Source organism: Chanos chanos, chromosome 12, assembly GCF_902362185.1.
Source record: "Chanos chanos chromosome 12, fChaCha1.1, whole genome shotgun sequence".
NCBI lineage: Eukaryota > Metazoa > Chordata > Actinopteri > Gonorynchiformes > Chanidae > Chanos > Chanos chanos.
The window spans coordinates 17,073,650-17,091,060 of NC_044506.1; the positions used below are offsets into that span (position 1 = coordinate 17,073,650).

Consider the following 17,411-nt stretch of genomic DNA (forward strand, 5'->3'; position numbering starts at 1 on the left):
AGAATGGTCTTTCGTCCGTTTAGCAAAGATACTGGATTATCAAGCCCAGATCAGGTTAATGAGGGATTGACTACACTTAGCAACTAATACAGGGCTGAGAACCTAACTGATCAGCGAAATGTAAATGGTGTTCTAGATGGTCCTAAAATGTAGCTGTTTATTTTTAGATGTTCTCAGGTACACCCTCTGAGGTAATACACACAGACACATTTCTATGACAGAGTCGCTGCAGTTGCTATGACTCTCAACCTTGCTCACCTGTGTCTGTGGTAATGTCACCCTCAGCCAAGCTCTTTTCTTGGTTGATGATAAATTTTGTAAACTTCATGAGTGAACCAGTGAAAATCCCATGAGAGGGAAAAGCTTTGCATTTGGAAGAGGACAAAACATGAATGTGAAATTTGGTCATTAATGAGGCTAACTTAACAACAATCAGATGATTCCCTTTGGATAAAGTGGCTTAGTCAAAAGCTTCAGAGGACAGAGGCAATCTTTGTGGGTACACACAGAGGGTGACTAGAAAAGATCAATGTCTACGTGGATGCTTTTGTGTCTCGTGGTGTTAAAATGGTGCCGTGTGTCTCTGGGATTTCGCCGAATAAAGCCAACCTAATAAAAAAAAAACCCACTTCTCAGCTTTTTTTGGGAGGGGGGTCTTGAAATATAGTCTCAAATGTAGTTTCAATGTTCAAAATACAAGTGATTGCCCTAGCGGGTTCATTTGAACTCGTTTTTGAGTTGTTTAAATCTACAACACAAATTCAAAACATGCGTATACATTTTAAAACCTGATGACAAACAGTAAATGAAAGGACTCTCAGTTTGGGAGAACGGTGTTGACCTGTTCCCTATACTTAATGTTTAGTTTTGCAGGGATTTATTTTAGAAAAAGTCCTGAACTAATCTTCAGGCACTGATTCATATTGTTTCTACTTCAGCACATTTGTTGTTTCTATATAAAATATAGTATATCTGAATACATACCATAGCAGTTATATTTATTATCACCTTTCTAGTGTTCAGTAAAAGTCTTACATTTGTAACAGTACCCACAAATATTCTTGAAATCATTTTCCAAGTTTGAGTTTGATGCATGTGGAAACTTCACAATAGCTCTCGCTCTAAATGCCAAGTTGCTGGAACTCACATGCCTGTTCCAACAGTCAAGACTGCTCACTGATATGAGACTTGGCACTAGTCCTTTGACCACATTCAGAAATAATAGTCAAAACACTGTTTGTTGGTCTACATCAGGGGTGTCAAACTCCGGTCCTGGAGGGCAGGGGTCCTGCTGATTTTTGTTTTCACCTCTTAGTTACCTGTTGATTTTCACCTTGAAAACAGGTGTGGACACTCTTCAGCCAATCAGAGATTCTATTTGGTCTACAAGAAAAACAGCAGGACCCTGGCCCTCCAGGACCGGAGTTTGAGACCCCTGGTCTATATGGAAACATCATGTAATCTTTTGTGTGCTAATGTTGTGTGGTGCCGTCTCCCCTGAGAGCGAGTGACAAGATGACATAATATTTACGATGGCTGATAACACATTTGGCATTAAATGTTTAAAAATTCTCTGGGTAAGTGCTGATGGTTGGCATCCATAACATTTTCTGATGTCTTAGAAGTGGGCATTCCTCTTAACATTAGAGGTAAAATCCTTATTTCCACCAATAACCAAAGTGAGACAAAGCATTTGTTTTTTTTCCTTTATTTGTTTGATATAAACAAGATTGAAAACGGTGGTCCTTTACTTCCCGGGAAGGATGATGCCGTCGTACTGAAAGACAGAGAGGAAGACATTATGAGATTGGTTTGCGCTAACTACAACAGAGGGGTAAATTCAACGAGATCTCTGAGCGTCTGTTCTCTGTACGGACAGAGCCAGCTCGCAGAGAGAGAGTCACGTTACCTTCTGTTGGAACCAGCGCATGGCCTCTTCTTTGCGGATGCGGTGCTTGAAGCCGATGCGGCCCTTCTTCCTCTTCTTATCAGCAATGCTGAACCCGGGCCTGCCCAGAACCTGAGAGAGAGAGAGAGAGAGAGAGAGAGAGAGAGAGAGAGAGAGAGAGAGAGAGAGAGAGAGAGAGAGAGAGGCAGTTTGAGACAAAAGCAAGGCTTAGATGACAAGCAAAACAAATCAGTTGCATCTAAAAGCTGATGTTTTTCCTCCTCATCTAACTATTAATATTTTAAATGATAGCAAAATATGCTCAATTTGACGTTTGGGACCATTCAGTTTTTGGGGTGCATCAGATAATTCCAGACATATTATTCAAACCATGAGAAATGCAAACGGCACAGTGCAGCCTATATGTTTAAAAAAAAACAAACAAAAAACAAAAACTCACCACGTAGAAGTCCAAACCGTAGATCCCAATGCTAGGGTCATACTTGATACCCAGATCAATGTGCTCCTGGATACCAAAGCCAAAGTTCCCGGTGTCTGAGAAATTGTTTTTCCTCAACTCGTACTCACGCACCTGAGCCAACGAAAAAAGGAATTCTTTAAAATTTAAACTGCTCCATAAAATCTGAGCACACGCAATCTGGGCCAAAAAGAGCTACCCAAGGAGAACGGAGTCCAGATTTCCACAAATCACAAGGAAACACACTGCCATATATTAGAAAAAGCAAACAAAAGGTTAGCATTTCCCATTCATAGCCTCTGATACTATACAGACCTCATGCTGGTTTCCCACACACCAAATTCCAGCAAATGTCATCGGCAGAACTAAAAATCTCTCAAAGTCTTCCTGCCATACTTATGTATCCAAAACATATCGTTTAAGCTTAAGACGGGGCGAGCATCACTGATTAACTGATGTTATTATAGAATACACTGCCATTAGCTGTACCACTCAAGTGACAGGTATCCATAAGTGGGCGTTTAAATCAACACTGATTTGGACGGCTCTCATTTCTGCACTGACAACACTTCAGAGGTATACAAAACAGTGGCATTACTGCCTTTTAATCAGTTTAATTTGGACCCCACACAGGACTGCATTTAAGATCAGGACCGTGGGATATTTTCAAAACCAGCTGCACTAATACCAAAAGTGTACGAACATCAACAAAGTTTTAAAAATGTGAATGAAATACTACTCCGTGAGATGGAGTATCGGTACGGTAATGAGTCTTCTTCATTAAACAAACCACCTCAAAACACTGAGCATCTCCAGCTCTAGAGAAGAATCTCACCCCTCATCTGTACACAGTGCGCTGACGTATGAATCTACACCCAAACCTCACCTTCAAACCCTTCTCCAGGATTTCCTCAGCCTTGGCACCACGGACGGTGCAGTGGACTGCAATCTTTTCATTCCTACGGATGCCAAAAGATCGCACAGTGTAGCGGGCTGTGGACAGGGAAAAGATAAAAGATAACTACATTAATTACTACCCTCCATATTTCCATTCATTCATTCACCCTAGCTTCTACTCCTAAGGTAAATACAGCTCTCTCAATGCTCCACTCAGTCATAAATACATGTGCTTGGTCTAAGAGAAATGAGGAGCCATACCCTTAGAGAAGACAGGAGTCTGGCCTGTGAGCTGCTCCAGCACCTTGGCGGCACGGGTCAGTCTGTCACCACTTTCACCAACACAGATGTTCAGGCACAGCTTGCGGATGCGCAGCTCCCTCATGGGATTCTCCTTCTTCTCTCCCTGGTCCTGCAAACGCATTTTTTCATACACACCAACATTACACATTCGTACCTCCATACAAAATCATCCGCTTCTACTGCAAGACAGATTTTGAGCAGTATGTTTTTACCACTTAATTGAAACAAACTTTTCAATACGGGTACAGTCGAGGCAAAAATACATGGCAATGATTCAAAAGTTTAGAGTAACCACTTTGAGTTTCACCAACACAAAGCCTATGACTTCTCGGGCCACTTTATTGACAAGCGCTAAGGACCCATTTATGTGCAAGAAACTTTTATCACCTTGTCCGTGATAATGAATTTTCCCTTAAAGATTCATAGCTGGGTATCGCTGCTTTCCAATAATGATATTAGGTACGAGGGAAGCACACTGCCATATCCGAGCTAGTCAGCTGGACATGCCCGGGCATACCCTGGACTGTTATTTCTAATGCCAATGCATTGAACTGTGTTGAAACGATTTAAATTGTGACACATAATAACCATTCAAAACTGGCCGGTCTAAAACCAGAACACGACAACGCATAAACATTACAAAACATTTTTCATACCTTGATGATTTGGCCGACTAGCACACACTGGTAAGCTATCTACCAAATTTCGTGAGATACATCGAATCCATCCTTTTTATGTACCGATATCGGCATAGTTGTGCACGACATGCTAAAAACTACTGCTTTCGACGCATATTTTAGTAAAATCAACACGGCACCTAGTCGATGTTTAAAGATTTAAAACAGGCACTGACATCTACAATGTCGGTATCATACTCACCGCCATGTTTGATCGTTCGAAGAGGGAGAACCGCTTCCGGCGCAGCGAATATATACACAAGTGTTCGTGACAAAATGTCCGACGAAACATCAACGATTTCAGCATAAGGTTCCCATGATTTTAATTAGGCGTTCTGATTACGTTTAATTGTTATCATTGGGTAAAGTTCTAAAATCAGCCGCTTTTATCTATTTATTGTAATATGTATATTCAGCAGTTTTAACAAGTTATGATTAGTCTAGACTGAAATATATGTCCTCATTATTCATAGTTTATTTGAGTATTGCATTACAGCGTTAACTTCAGGCTGAGAAGTTACAAGTGACTTCTACTCGAGTAAACAAGATCTCAGCAATCAGTAGAACCAGAGGAGCAGCTTAGAACTTGGGGTCTTTCGCTCGTTCACATGAGACAAACTGTTAGAGTTCATGTCAGAAGCTTGTCTTGATGGTTTCAGGCCAGGCACTTGAAATAGTGATAATCTATGTTCAGACTTCACAGAGTGAAGCATAAACCTGAACTGGTGGCCAGATTTACCAGTTTAACAGGGATATTTCTGTGGAAAAAGATGATTCAACATGTACGAATTATTTAAGGTCTCTGAATTTATTTTTATTTATTTGTTTGTTTGTTTTACGCAAAAAGTATTAACAAAACTAAAAATTAAAGGCAAAAGGGGTCACTTTTTGATTTATGGACACAGAACAGGTTTTACCTTTATTTTATTTTTTAGTCATCTTGAAACTTTCAACTTACTCTTGATCATTGTAATATGTAGATATGAAATACATTATGTCCCTGTATGTACATGCTGTATGTGATGAAAGATATTTTTGAAAAGATGAAGAATATGAACAGAGCAACATGAATATCTGGGGGGGAAAAAGCCAGAATGTTTTTCCTCTTCCATCAGCTGGATTGATTCTCCTTATTGAATCATTATTGTGAGAATTAAATATAAAATACCATACATTAGACAACAAACTTCTAGATCTGAATTTAGTGGATATTTGTCTTTACCATGCATTACTTCTAGATAGTGAAATGAAAGTAAAACTTTGTTTGAATGATCAGTCTCAGTTCTTGAAGAGCAATGCATATATCACTCCAACAGCCAGAACAATGAATGCCAAAACCCAAAAAACATAGGTCAGTTCATCACGCGTCCTTCCGCAAGCGTTGTTGTCCTCTGCCAAAGGACCGACTTCATCAATGTGACTGGCGGGGCAACCCTGTAATGGTAGTTCAGGCCTTTGAATGTGGAAAAGGGGTAAGCCCAGTGTCCTCTGTTCGTGTAACGCTTTGGTGAGAAACGTGAGCGACCGTTTGGGAAAGTGTTGCGGCGAAAAGAAATTGTGACGCTGGACGAAGAAGTGCGGGAGCAGGCCGTTTTGAGCATAGCGCTCAAAGTCTCCGAGAAGCGTCATGAAACAGGTCGGGAGCTGGCCGGGATTCCAGAACGTGTCCTGGAATCTGTGAGAAAGGGTGTGGAAAAAGGAAGTTTTCCCATGGTAGGAGGTGAGATGCTGCAGCTCAGAAGGATAGCGTTGCTTCAAGCCCTCTATCAGATACTTCAGAAGCCGCAGACACAGTTTGCTGACGGGGGACAGCGGGTAGAGAAAAGACACAATCGTTTTAGGAATCAAAGACTCTTGGGTAACATAGTTTGATTTCTGCAAGGTTTGATTTATGTTATCACAGTTCTTACCGACAGCATTTGGTAGCACTACCCTGACAGCATGTTTTCCTGTTCCCGTGATCAAACATCATTTGTTTCTCAATGTGAGAAAAGGAAATTCTCCAGCTCTCTGTAAAGACACATTCAACACTTACAAGTATGTCTTTTTAAGAGATTTAATGTTGTACTTGGTAAAAGGAAAAACAATTCTGCATGGCACTGTGAGCTTACCCTTTACATCATCACTGAGATTTCGTCCTTTTGGTCTCTTTGCCACAAAATATATAAACTGGCTAGTGAATTTGTGACGGATGTTCTTCCCAAGCCAGTCATCCACATTTGGCCCAGCACGTGCAGCTTGAGGCCAGCCCTGTTCTGCCTGCAATGCAGGTACGATATCAACTGATATTATTTCGTCATCCTTAGCATCGGGCATAAGTATCTCAAGGGTCACTGCAGGTGAGGTCAGTCGTTTCCTGGTCATTACCCAATTACCTTTACCACCAGGTACTGGGAAAAGACCAGTGGGTCAAGAAGCAGAGAAAATAAAACAACTATGTGAATATGTATACTTATATGAAAATTTACAGGACTATTGATGATTTTATATATATATATATATATATTTTATCTAACTATGATGATAACAGACCTTTATAGGTGCGGATAAATTTTCGGATAAGACGACGCATCTCCCCAATGATTTTTGTGGCCGAAACCGTAAGATCATCTTCCAAGAGGAACGCACGTATGTCACCACGCGTGCGTCGGGACAGGGTTAAGTTGTAGAACAACCCATGGTAATCCTCCAGTTCCGTTATGACAAGTCGTGGTGTCTTAAGTCCCAGTATTATGTCAAACTCATTGGGGCTGTTAATCTGTTGATGAGAAGATACATTCATGGACCAAGTATGTGGTTAACTTACATGTAAGAAAATCTCCAGGAAAACTTCAGTGAAGTAGGTTTTTGATCCAATCATAAATAAGGACAACGACTTGGCACATAATTAGAGTATACCAATACTTATGACTTTTCTCCAAAAACTGTTTTTGAATAAATGAAAAATTAAGATATTACAAAAGCATGGATTTGATATTTTTGAAAGACATGATGCATATAGGTACATAAATTTTTCTCTGAATACTACATTATTTGTCCAAACTTAAGATGATACTTATTCATTTGCTTTTATTCTCACTTATACACATTCTGTACACATGTTCTACCTTCACCATCTCATAGGAACTTCCACAGCAAAGTGGTGTGATATCAGTGAAGTAGGGCTGATCTGTGTTGTTTTTCAAAAATTCGATGAGGCTGTCCTTGAGGTGAGAGACCAGTGCCCCGGACCGCGACTTGTCTGTCTGGCGAAGCCGCAGATCTTTGGCCCGTTGTTTGATCAGCTTGGAAAGCTCCTGGGAAATGGGTGGATCCAATTCCAAAGCTTCATGCACGGACCCTAAATTGGGCACAGCTCCATTCCCTTATGCATGTGAAGACCAGCACAGAATGTTTTTAGCAGAGTGGCTGAAACACATTTACACAACTGCTGTCCCATTTAAGTGGATTGAAAACATATACTACACCGCTGATTACTGCAGAGACTGTCTGTCCCTCAGTGACATCTAAGCAATTATATATTGCCTATTTGAAAGGGAGATAGGCAATAAACACATCACACACTGCTCAGCCTCACCTGCCACATGCTTTGCTGGAGTTAAAGCTGGACTGACAGGATTCTTCTTTTCCCTTACCACGTCAGCTACGGGTTCATCAATCAGAACTTTCTTTTTAGGGGTGGCCACCACCCGTGTCTTATTCTCGATCAGCTCTTTGAACGGGCTCTTTTCCAGTCTGTCAGGGCTGTCTCCTGCCTGGTGTCTCTCCAGTACTGCCCGTTTCCTTGGTTTAGATCTGGGAGAGTCAGCGTCCATCACACCAACAACTTCTGCTTTCTGCAGCGCTGGGCTCCTCTTCATGTTTTTTGACTGTTCTGCTTATAGAAATAGAGAAAGAAAGAGACGGACAACATAGAACCAAAGTATGAAACTGTTTGTCTAATCCTAATGTAGAAACAGTACATGACAACAACTAATGGTGCTTTTGATTCAAAACGATAAATGCAGGACCTTTTCACCCAGCAGTGTAAAAAGAAGGCCCACAACATATTAAAGGACCACAGTCACCACAGTCACAGTCTTCAAACAGCTGACTCTGCTCCCGTCCGGAAAACGCTTCTGAAGCATTCGGAAGAGAGCAAGCAGGCTCCAGGACAGTTTTTTCCCCCACACCATAAGACTGATTAACCACTGACAACAGCCCCCCCAGAGTGTGAAATGGTTTCTTTTGCAACACTAGCTCCAGGCAAAGTACAATGAAAAAAAAAAGCCTTTAGAACATGTTCCCTGTTTCACAGTAATATATAATAGAATTTTAAGTCTTGCAATAGTTGTGCCTCTGAATAATAATGAGTCGTATTTTAAGTGCTCTTTACTTACTTTGTGTCCTGTAGAAGAAGAAGCAATGTATAGAGAGTCACTGTCTTTGAGTTTTGACTTCTCTTATATGACCCGCCTACTCTGTCATCTTTATTCCAGTTTCGATTTCCCAACCACAGTTTGCCAGGGTTTTATGACAAGTTTCTTGAAGCTGTAAACCACATGTTATGCTATTGACCCATTCCTCTATGGAGCAATGAGGGAAATCTTTGAACTGACAGAACTATTATGTTTTGATAAATCTGTTGACTAACCACCTCATGCTAAGAGTATGAAAAGTATGAAAGCCAAATTACTGAAAGTACTGAAGCAAAAATTAATGTCAAGCCTAATCCCTCAGGAGTAAAGCAAGTTTCAATTTTCATTTTCTATTCAACTGAAAGGAAACCACAATCAATTTTAACCTAAACATGTTCAATCTTGTTGTAATGTACATTATTTCCTCAACAAGTAACAAATACATGGAGAGGACAGGCACATCTCCTCAATACCAACGCTGGTAAGCTTAATAAAACGTATTAGTGCTGCCATTGGATACGATAAGTTGTGCTCAGATTCACTTAAACAATATTAATCTGACCTTTTACTCAAGGTGTCCCAAACAATGTAACTTGGGTTAAATATTCAGTATCTCATCAGTGTAACTCAGTGGACAAAGTATTAGACCCGCTGAAAAGCGTATTCTAATTTTTCAACTCTTAGTGATGACCGTTTTTCTACGTTTTGTGTCTCTTCTTCTGTAACCTCAAGAAGATTTAAAGTTGTTCATTGTTCTAAAGTTGAAATGAGGTAAATATATGATTACATGCATGTGTTTATGGCCCTGCTCGAGTTGGCTTCCATTTCAAAGGTTTTAAAATGGAGCTGATCTTCGACCTTTATATTAAAGCACAAAGAAACTTGCTTGTGAGGTGAATGAAGTTGTATTTTAACTAACATTTCTTGTCACATATACCTGGGGCAGTCATCAGTCTTAGTGCTGTGCTGGAGAGTTAGTGTTCTTCTTTCCCAGGGATTTAAGTAACTTTCTTCTTAAATAATCCAAGACCTTACCAATTATAAAGTACAGATAGAATTTCTCTCTCAGAGCTCTGTTATCCAGCTCTCTAAAAGAATGACATTAAATGACACTTTTATTCCAAGAATTTCTCCTCAAAAACATAGGAGAAGAACACGAAAAGAAACGGCACGTTTTCTGTGTTTGACAATTTTTTTATTATTATTATTATTTTTGCAATCAATTTCCCCCTAAAGCGTTTCAAAAATGCCACGTTTCCCCTTTCCTGCGGAAACTTTTGCGATGGGTTTTTATCAGCATTAGCCAGTCCTTTAGAAGAGAGCTGAGGTTCTGTGTCATTGCAGGAGGGGGGGTCACTGACGTGCTGTTTTGGGGGTCAGATGCGGATGCAAGGATTCATTTAGCTTTGGCAGCTTTCTGAGCAGACTTGGTCACCTTGCCACCAGAGGCGGCCTTCTTCTCAACCGCCTTAATGACGCCGACGGCAACCGTCTGCCTCATGTCACGCACAGCAAAGCGCCCTGAAACAGAGCAGCAGAGGGAGAGGGAACGTTACAACAGAGACAGAGAGCCTCCGTTTGTGGCAATGGTCATATCTGATCCCCTCATTTTTAAAAGTGTGCACCAATCACCACCAGAATGAGGTACATTACGAAGATTTTCAGTTTTTACAATTCGTTTGTCAACAGACACAATAAATATCTTGTGCCATAAAGTTTGGCATTCATCATTAACTGTTTTACCCATACAGCAGTACTCAGATTTTTGTTACTTACCCAGTGGTGGGTACTGTGAGAAGCTCTCCACACACATGGGCTTGCCAGGGATCATGAGGATAATGGCGGCATCTCCAGACTTCAGACTCTTGGGGTTGTCCTCAAGCTTCTTACCAGAACGACGGTCGATCTTCTCCTTGAGCTCAGAGAACTTGCAGGCAATGTGAGCGGTGTGGCAGTCCAGCACAGGGGCGTAACCCTGAGAGATCTGACCAGGGTGGTTCAGGATGATGACCTGACAGAGAAAGCACATAAATATATCAGCATAACACTGAATTGGCTGGAAAGTCACTGTGAAATTCCGTAAAAAGAAATACCGTCTGTGGTGGACGTGGTTAAATGAATTAAATTAGTAGTTTTGACATGCCTGAGCGGTGAAGTTGCCGGCCTCCTGTGGGGGGTCGTTCTTGCTGTCTCCAGCCACGTTGCCACGACGGATGTCCTTGACAGACACGTTCTTCACGTTGAAGCCAACGTTGTCACCAGGCAGAGCCTCTGCCAGCGACTCGTGGTGCATCTCCACGGACTTCACCTCAGTGGTCACGTTCACGGGGGCAAAGGTCACCACCATACCAGCCTTAAGGGTTCCGGTCTCCACACGACCCACGGGAACAGTTCCAATACCTGCCGATGAAACGTGCGGGGGACACATCTCAAAGTTGAAATCAGCTCAACAGTCTGAGCTATGTGTAGCAATGCAAAAACTTGAAGGGAAGTCTTTACCTCCAATTTTGTAGACGTCTTGCAGAGGCAGTCGGAGGGGTTTGTCTGTGGGGCGGGTGGGTGGCATGATGGAGTCCAGGGCTTCCAGTAGGGTCACACCGGTGGCACCACCTTCCTTGCGGTCAATTTTCCATCCCTTGAACCAGGTCATCTGCAACAAGGGTACAGATGAGCGTGGATGAGTCCGTTAAAACAGCTCATGGTGACATGGGGACATACCAAAGAAAATAGCAAACCTTGTTTGCATTTAGAAACTCACATTTGTGCTGGGCTCCAGCATGTTGTCACCATGCCAACCGGAAATGGGCACAAAGGCAACAGTGGCGGGGTTGTAACCAATCTTCTTGATGTAGGCGCTGACTTCCTTGGTGATTTCCTCAAAACGCTTCTGGCTGTATGGGGGCTCGGTGGAGTCCATTTTGTTGACTCCAACAATAAGCTGCTTCACTCCCAAGGTGTAGGCGAGAAGAGCGTGCTCACGGGTCTGTCCGTTCTTGGAGATACCGGCCTCAAACTCACCCACACCGGCAGCGACGATTAGGACAGCGCAGTCCGCCTGGAGAGGGGAGTGCCCAGGTTGACGTACATTCATTTAAGATTTATGCATCAAGCACAAATGATCTTGATTTAAGAAATCAGAAAAACAAGTGCTTCAAGACTAACCTGAGATGTACCAGTAATCATGTTCTTAATGAAGTCTCTGTGTCCGGGGGCATCAATGATGGTGATGTAATACTTGGCGGTCTCGAATTTCCAGAGGGAGATGTCGATGGTGATACCACGCTCGCGCTCGGCCTTCAGCTTGTCTAACACCCAGGCATACTTGAAGGATCCCTTGCCCATCTTTATTAGAAATAGAAATGTATTATTTTCTACTTTAAGTGAGGAGCACAAAGATACCTGATAAAGGACAAATCAAATATACAGCATCTCTATTTTGGGGTGGATCGTTTGAAAAGGAAGAAAACGACTGTAAAAACACCGTTTCTGTACAGATTTCATCTGTCTTGCTTATCAATCGTAATTATCGGGTTAATTATCTCGTTTCAGGGCGAAGTTCAATAAGAATCCACGCTCATTTACAGAACAAGTGAATGGAACATTTCATATTTTGCGTGAAGCTCACGCTGTCTGACAGTAGGTGCCGCTCAAATCCCGGGTCTGTCACACACTTTACTCATCGAGTTATGAAGCCACGCCCAGGAGGGGGTGCATTCCTATGACGTTATAACTTGGGTTAGAAGGGATTTTTAGTACTTGTTCCACTGGTCTCTTGGAACTTACCTCGGCAGCCTCCTTCTCAAATTTTTCGATGGTTCTCTTATCAATTCCTCCGCATTTGTAGATTAGATGTCCAGTGGTTGTGGACTTGCCAGAGTCGACATGGCCAATGACCACGATGTTAATGTGTATCTTTTCCTTGCCCATGATGACACTTTGCTGTTGAAATACGAGCACCAAATATTTGTGTTCAGTATAATTCAGTAAGGACAAACCTGTCTTAGACAGGCAGAACTTAATTTGACTGGCATTTTCCATTAAAAGCCACAACAAATCATTCTGTAAGCATGTGCCAGAGGCATGAGTCAGTCTCCGATCTCCCCTCCCCTCCTCCATGTTGCGACTAAAAATCACGGAACAGCCATGTTGTTCAGATCTACCAATAAGTTTCCAGTACATTTCATGCCCTCAATGACAGAGGGCGGTCGTGCGGTGCTCAAGCTTGACGCAGTGAACTTTTCTATCATGCGCCTTCTGACATGTGTCATCTTCCGAATCCAGTACTTTGTCCCCCATTTGGTTTATGAACATAGTCGAGTCCCGATTAATTTTAAGTAAGCTATCTTTTCCAATTTTATGAATTCAGGTAAGAAAGGAAACTAGAACTGACTCAAACTGGCATTAGATTTTCTATTGCGAACGTTCATTTCAGAAGAATATAAAGTCCACACTTTCAGATTGCAGCTCCAAAATAATTATCCCCAGCAAGAACTAAATAACGGTCGCGTTATTTCGGAACTTACCAGTCACACCGTCTTCCAAATTACCCCCAGGCAGACCGGAGAAAAGGAACGAGTCATGCCCACCATCTCATTTTATACCGGCTCCGAGGGGGGCGGGAGGACCGGTCCACTTGGTGCCAATGCTGTTGGAATGCTCAGTACCATTGGTTGCAAGGTTGCAACGAAACCAACACAGTGGTGATTGGCCAAAATACATCAAGTGGGCACAGTATCACACCACAGCAGCAGACATTGTGACAAGCATTTAGACAGCTGCAAGACACCAACAAGTTATATAAAAAGCAGTTGCCCAGTCCGAGACCCACCCAACCCCAATAACACAAGAAGGCAAGGTAATGTCATTTTTTGTTGATCTTTATTAAATCAGCAGCTTCTTTTCCAATTTAACTGTGGCATAAAGGTAGTTCTAAGCCATTTCAAATAAATTTTAACAACTGAAAGAGGCACTCAGTCAATTATTGAAGCCACGAGACTTTTTCCAAGTTGGTTTCCTTTCCTGCGAAAATTTTTCCGATGGGTTTTAATCAGCATGAGCCAGTCCTTAAGTAGAGTGCCCAGGTTTAGAAAAACTCCGGGATGAAGGGACGAATACCCCACAACCGCAGCGTCAGCTAGTTGGAGAGAAATTCACTTTCCCTTGGCAGCCTTCTGTGCAGACTTTGTGACCTTGCCAGCACCACCAACCTTCTTCTCAACCTTCTTGATGACACCAACAGCAACGGTCTGCCTCATGTCACGCACAGCAAAGCGACCTGCAAGGTGGAGGGAAAAAAAAAAGTCATGTTAACACTTTGGCTGAAGAAAAGGATGACATTTCATGTTTGCCCTCAAGAGCAGGTAAGTAAACTCACCAAGGGGAGGGTACTCAGCGAAGCTCTCCACACACATGGGCTTGCCGGGAATCATCTGAACAATGGCGGCATCTCCAGACTTCAGGTTCTTGGGGTTGTCCTCAAGCTTCTTACCAGAACGACGGTCGATCTTCTCCTTGAGCTCAGCGAACTTGCAGGCAATGTGAGCAGTGTGGCAGTCCAGCACAGGGGCGTAACCCTGAGAGATCTGACCAGGGTGGTTCAGGATGATGACCTGCATGCACAAAAGAAGCATATACATGAGTAACGCAGAGAAAATGACATAGGATAACAGGCCCACCCTCTAATAGCAAAGAGACCAAACACAACGAGCCAGACCTGGGCATCGAAGCTGCCAGCCTCCTGTGGGGGGTCGCTCTTGCTGTCTCCAGCCACGTTGCCACGACGGATGTCCTTGACAGACACGTTCTTCACGTTGAAGCCAACGTTGTCACCGGGCAGAGCCTCGGGGAGAGATTCGTGGTGCATCTCCACGGACTTCACCTCAGTGGTCACGTTAGCAGGGGCGAAGGTCACCACCATACCAGGCTTCAGGATACCAGTCTCGACACGACCCACGGGTACGGTTCCAATACCTGGTCAAGAGACAGTCCATGTTTCGTTATAGTGACTCAGCAAGACAAGGTCAAGATATGAAGGAGGAGAAAGGTCAACCATATGCTACACACCTCCAATTTTGTAGACGTCCTGCAGGGGCAGACGGAGGGGTTTGTCTGTGGGGCGCTGAGGGGGGATGATGGCATCCAGAGCCTCCAGGAGAGTGGTGCCGCTGGCGTTGCCATCCTTGCGCTCAATCTTCCATCCCTTGAACCAGGGCATCTGTATGATACAAACAAAATCAGAGAATTGCAATGACTTTGTTCAGCAGGGGAATCAGATAAGTTCACAATACTAAGATTCAGGGAGTAAGTCAACTACAGCATACAGGCATTACATCCTGTATGCACTGTATAATCCTGTACCATTCCTGATCAGAGGACTGTACTAAAACTACTATGAACCAAGAGCCATCAAAAGTCTGTGTGGCTAGAGGCTCACCTTTTCGCTGGCCTCCAGCATGTTGTCGCCGTTCCAGCCAGAAATGGGCACAAAGGCAACAGCAGCGGGGTTGTAACCAATCTTCTTGATGTAGGCGCTGACTTCCTTGGTGATTTCCTCAAAACGCTTCTGGCTGTATGGGGGCTCGGTGGAGTCCATCTTGTTGACTCCAACAATAAGCTGCTTCACTCCCAGGGTGAAAGCCAGGAGGGCGTGCTCACGGGTCTGTCCGTTCTTGGAGATACCGGCCTCAAACTCACCCACACCACCAGCGACAATCAGGACAGCGCAGTCAGCCTGTGAACAGACACATGCGTCAGCTCCCGCCTCTATCCACCCACTGTATTATGAGTCAAGCAAATTAACATGACTGTTTGGTGACTTGGACCAAATGGCTCAAGACTAACCTGAGATGTACCAGTGATCATGTTCTTGATGAAGTCTCTGTGTCCAGGGGCATCAATGATGGTGACGTAGTATTTGGTGGTCTCGAATTTCCAGAGGGCGATATCGATGGTGATACCACGCTCACGCTCGGCCTTCAGTTTGTCCAACACCCAGGCATACTTGAAGGAACCCTTGCCCATCTACATCAGGGATAACCGTTTCAGTTTACTTAATTGAAATCAAATCATTTTCAAATTAAACTATGAAAGGCAAAAAATAAAAAAATAAAAAAACCTAAATACACAATAAAGTCTGAAACTATGAATAAAATATACGACGCCATTACAAAACTTCATCGTCACGCGTGTCTCGCAGGCTCCGCCTACTCCCACACCCTGCCGGCTTGTACTGTGGAACGCGTGTTTGAACCGCCATCTTTGTTCCAACGACCAGCGACTTGAACTTTATATTTCAAGCACTTAGTCCCCATAATTAGCCGAATTTTCCCAAGAAACTTACCTCGGCAGCTTCCTTCTCGAACTTCTCGATGGTTCTCTTGTCGATACCGCCACATTTGTAGATCAAATGACCGGTGGTAGTGGACTTTCCGGAGTCGACGTGGCCGATGACCACGATGTTAATGTGTGTCTTTTCCTTGCCCATGATTTCGTGTAAGGTTCTGTTAAAATGGGGAGGGCATATGTTTAGATGATTTCACCATAATGAAACACTGTAAAGACACGAACGGTCGCCATGTCAGATGATGACAGAAGCCGCCATGCCTTTCACAAGACCAAGAAAATGGCCACGCACGAACCGGCCTGGTCTTAAGTCGGCCACGAGCCAAAATGTAACACGTGTTTCGTAAAGGCCACGTCGTTTAGAGTTACAGTAAAATACCAAATGTTCGAGTGTAATTTATCCTGAGGCTTACATCTATCTGTAGGCAGTTAATCGAGGTTTGAATCTGGGTGTCTTTTTACAGGCCTACTCGCTTGCATGTCTTTGTTCTTTTTTCCCCGGCCCATGAGCTCCCATTCACAAAAGATTCAAAACTCCATACTCAAAGTTCAACTTGATGTTTTAAAAAAAGGATACTCCGAATAAGTTACCATTCCATTTAACATTCAAAACAGCTAATCCCCATTTTTAAAAGGTACCAAAAAAAAATCAAACATTTCAACAAGTACGACGCAACATCGCTGGAAAAATCAAATAATAAAACACATTCATAGCTAAAAAAATATTCAGCATCACTAAATTGGACGGAAAAGCAATCAAGGCCTACATTTGAACATAACTATTTAACTTACCGGGGTTAAGTGTTAACTCCAAAGCAGCTGCTCCCCTTAGCCAGGTAACAGAAAGAGGAAGAAAAATGCTTCGGTTGGTCAATTTATACACGGGGAGGCGGCCAGTCTGGGTTGCAACCCCCTGCTTCCTTTCTCCCTCCCCAAACGACCCGCAAATCACACACAATTCTGTAAAAATATCCCCGCCTTGTTGAAAATACGTCATCGTGTGTGTTTCACAGATCTGTGCATCACAAAAGGTAGATTCAATTAGAAATGCTAAGCACACAGAAACTGTTTTGTGATTTTGAAAGTGATGATCAAAATAATCCAATTATCCAAGAGCCTGTTCAGTTTATCGTGAAGAAAAAATGAAATGGTCACAAAAAAACGTTAGACTGAGTCTTTGCACCATTGCTGGCCAGTTATTATTTTAGAGTATAACAGTTCTTACAGCTTAATTCTTTCACGAAGCTTGTGCTGTGATTCGAACAATGAGTTGAGTGTGCTCAGACGATACTGGGATTCTTAGCCATGGGACATGAACGGGCTCCGGACTCATCTGAGTAACTCGACATTAAGTCTTTAAGTCAAGTAAACGATACTTTCAGGTTTTCCCTGTAAGCAATTTTATATACGTGTCAACGAAATATTAAATT

The 17,411-nt window shown here is 42.9% G+C and overlaps 4 protein-coding genes across 4 annotated transcripts; all 4 read right to left on the reverse strand.

Annotated features, from left to right (window-relative positions):
- Window positions 1-1,692: 1,692 nt before the first annotated feature.
- rpl11 (ribosomal protein L11) lies at window positions 1,693-3,702 on the reverse strand. Its single transcript, XM_030788701.1, has 5 exons — window positions 3,525-3,702; window positions 3,253-3,359; window positions 2,349-2,480; window positions 1,910-2,020; window positions 1,693-1,777 (listed from the first exon to the last, which is right to left on the reverse strand). Exons 1-5 carry the CDS (start codon window positions 3,685-3,687, stop codon window positions 1,748-1,750), a joined length of 543 nt encoding a protein of 180 aa, XP_030644561.1. The 5' UTR covers window positions 3,688-3,702; the 3' UTR covers window positions 1,693-1,747.
- A 1,819-nt stretch (window positions 3,703-5,521) lies between these two features.
- Window positions 5,522-8,103, reverse strand: LOC115824786 (cyclic GMP-AMP synthase). Its single transcript, XM_030788538.1, has 6 exons — window positions 7,821-8,103; window positions 7,351-7,607; window positions 6,776-7,001; window positions 6,355-6,633; window positions 6,154-6,253; window positions 5,522-6,041 (listed from the first exon to the last, which is right to left on the reverse strand). The coding sequence occupies exons 1-6, from the start codon at window positions 8,101-8,103 to the stop codon at window positions 5,522-5,524; spliced, it is 1,665 nt and encodes a 554-aa protein (XP_030644398.1).
- A 1,737-nt stretch (window positions 8,104-9,840) lies between these two features.
- On the reverse strand, window positions 9,841-13,206 carry eef1a1l2 (eukaryotic translation elongation factor 1 alpha 1, like 2). Its single transcript, XM_030788877.1, has 8 exons — window positions 13,164-13,206; window positions 12,424-12,579; window positions 11,803-11,982; window positions 11,399-11,695; window positions 11,140-11,290; window positions 10,784-11,040; window positions 10,417-10,651; window positions 9,841-10,161 (listed from the first exon to the last, which is right to left on the reverse strand). Exons 2-8 carry the CDS (start codon window positions 12,565-12,567, stop codon window positions 10,037-10,039), a joined length of 1,389 nt encoding a protein of 462 aa, XP_030644737.1. The 5' UTR covers window positions 12,568-12,579; window positions 13,164-13,206; the 3' UTR covers window positions 9,841-10,036.
- A 293-nt stretch (window positions 13,207-13,499) lies between these two features.
- On the reverse strand, window positions 13,500-16,841 carry LOC115824977 (elongation factor 1-alpha). The gene is made up of 8 exons (XM_030788692.1): window positions 16,774-16,841; window positions 15,980-16,139; window positions 15,481-15,660; window positions 15,074-15,370; window positions 14,704-14,854; window positions 14,354-14,610; window positions 14,015-14,249; window positions 13,500-13,915 (listed from the first exon to the last, which is right to left on the reverse strand). Exons 2-8 carry the CDS (start codon window positions 16,121-16,123, stop codon window positions 13,791-13,793), a joined length of 1,389 nt encoding a protein of 462 aa, XP_030644552.1. The 5' UTR covers window positions 16,124-16,139; window positions 16,774-16,841; the 3' UTR covers window positions 13,500-13,790.
- Between the last annotated feature and the right edge of the window lie 570 nt (window positions 16,842-17,411).

Excerpts from the sequence above, each read along its gene's own strand:
- rpl11 (XM_030788701.1), bottom strand. The coding sequence starts at position 3,687 with ATGCGTTTGCAGGACCAGGGAGAGAAGAAGGAGAATCCCATGAGGGAG. Across the intron at positions 2,481-3,252 it reads TCCTGGAGAAGGGTTTGAAG|GTGCGTGAGTACGAGTTGAG; the intron begins GTGAGGTTTGGG and ends TCGTTGGCTCAG. Across the intron at positions 1,778-1,909 it reads TGCGCTGGTTCCAACAGAAG|TACGACGGCATCATCCTTCC; the intron begins GTAACGTGACTC and ends TCTGTCTTTCAG.
- LOC115824786 (XM_030788538.1), bottom strand. The coding sequence starts at position 8,103 with ATGAAGAGGAGCCCAGCGCTGCAGAAAGCAGAAGTTGTTGGTGTGATG. Across the intron at positions 7,608-7,820 it reads TCCAGCAAAGCATGTGGCAG|GGAATGGAGCTGTGCCCAAT; the intron begins GTGAGGCTGAGC and ends CACATGCATAAG. Across the intron at positions 7,002-7,350 it reads GTTCCTATGAGATGGTGAAG|ATTAACAGCCCCAATGAGTT; the intron begins GTAGAACATGTG and ends TCTCATCAACAG.
- eef1a1l2 (XM_030788877.1), bottom strand. The coding sequence starts at position 12,567 with ATGGGCAAGGAAAAGATACACATTAACATCGTGGTCATTGGCCATGTC. Across the intron at positions 11,696-11,802 it reads TGATTACTGGTACATCTCAG|GCGGACTGCGCTGTCCTAAT; the intron begins GTTAGTCTTGAA and ends TCCCCTCTCCAG. Across the intron at positions 10,652-10,783 it reads CCGGCAACTTCACCGCTCAG|GTCATCATCCTGAACCACCC; the intron begins GCATGTCAAAAC and ends TTTCTCTGTCAG.
- LOC115824977 (XM_030788692.1), bottom strand. The coding sequence starts at position 16,123 with ATGGGCAAGGAAAAGACACACATTAACATCGTGGTCATCGGCCACGTC. Across the intron at positions 14,855-15,073 it reads TGCTGGAGGCCAGCGAAAAG|ATGCCCTGGTTCAAGGGATG; the intron begins GTGAGCCTCTAG and ends TGTATCATACAG. Across the intron at positions 13,916-14,014 it reads CGCTGAGTACCCTCCCCTTG|GTCGCTTTGCTGTGCGTGAC; the intron begins GTGAGTTTACTT and ends TCCACCTTGCAG.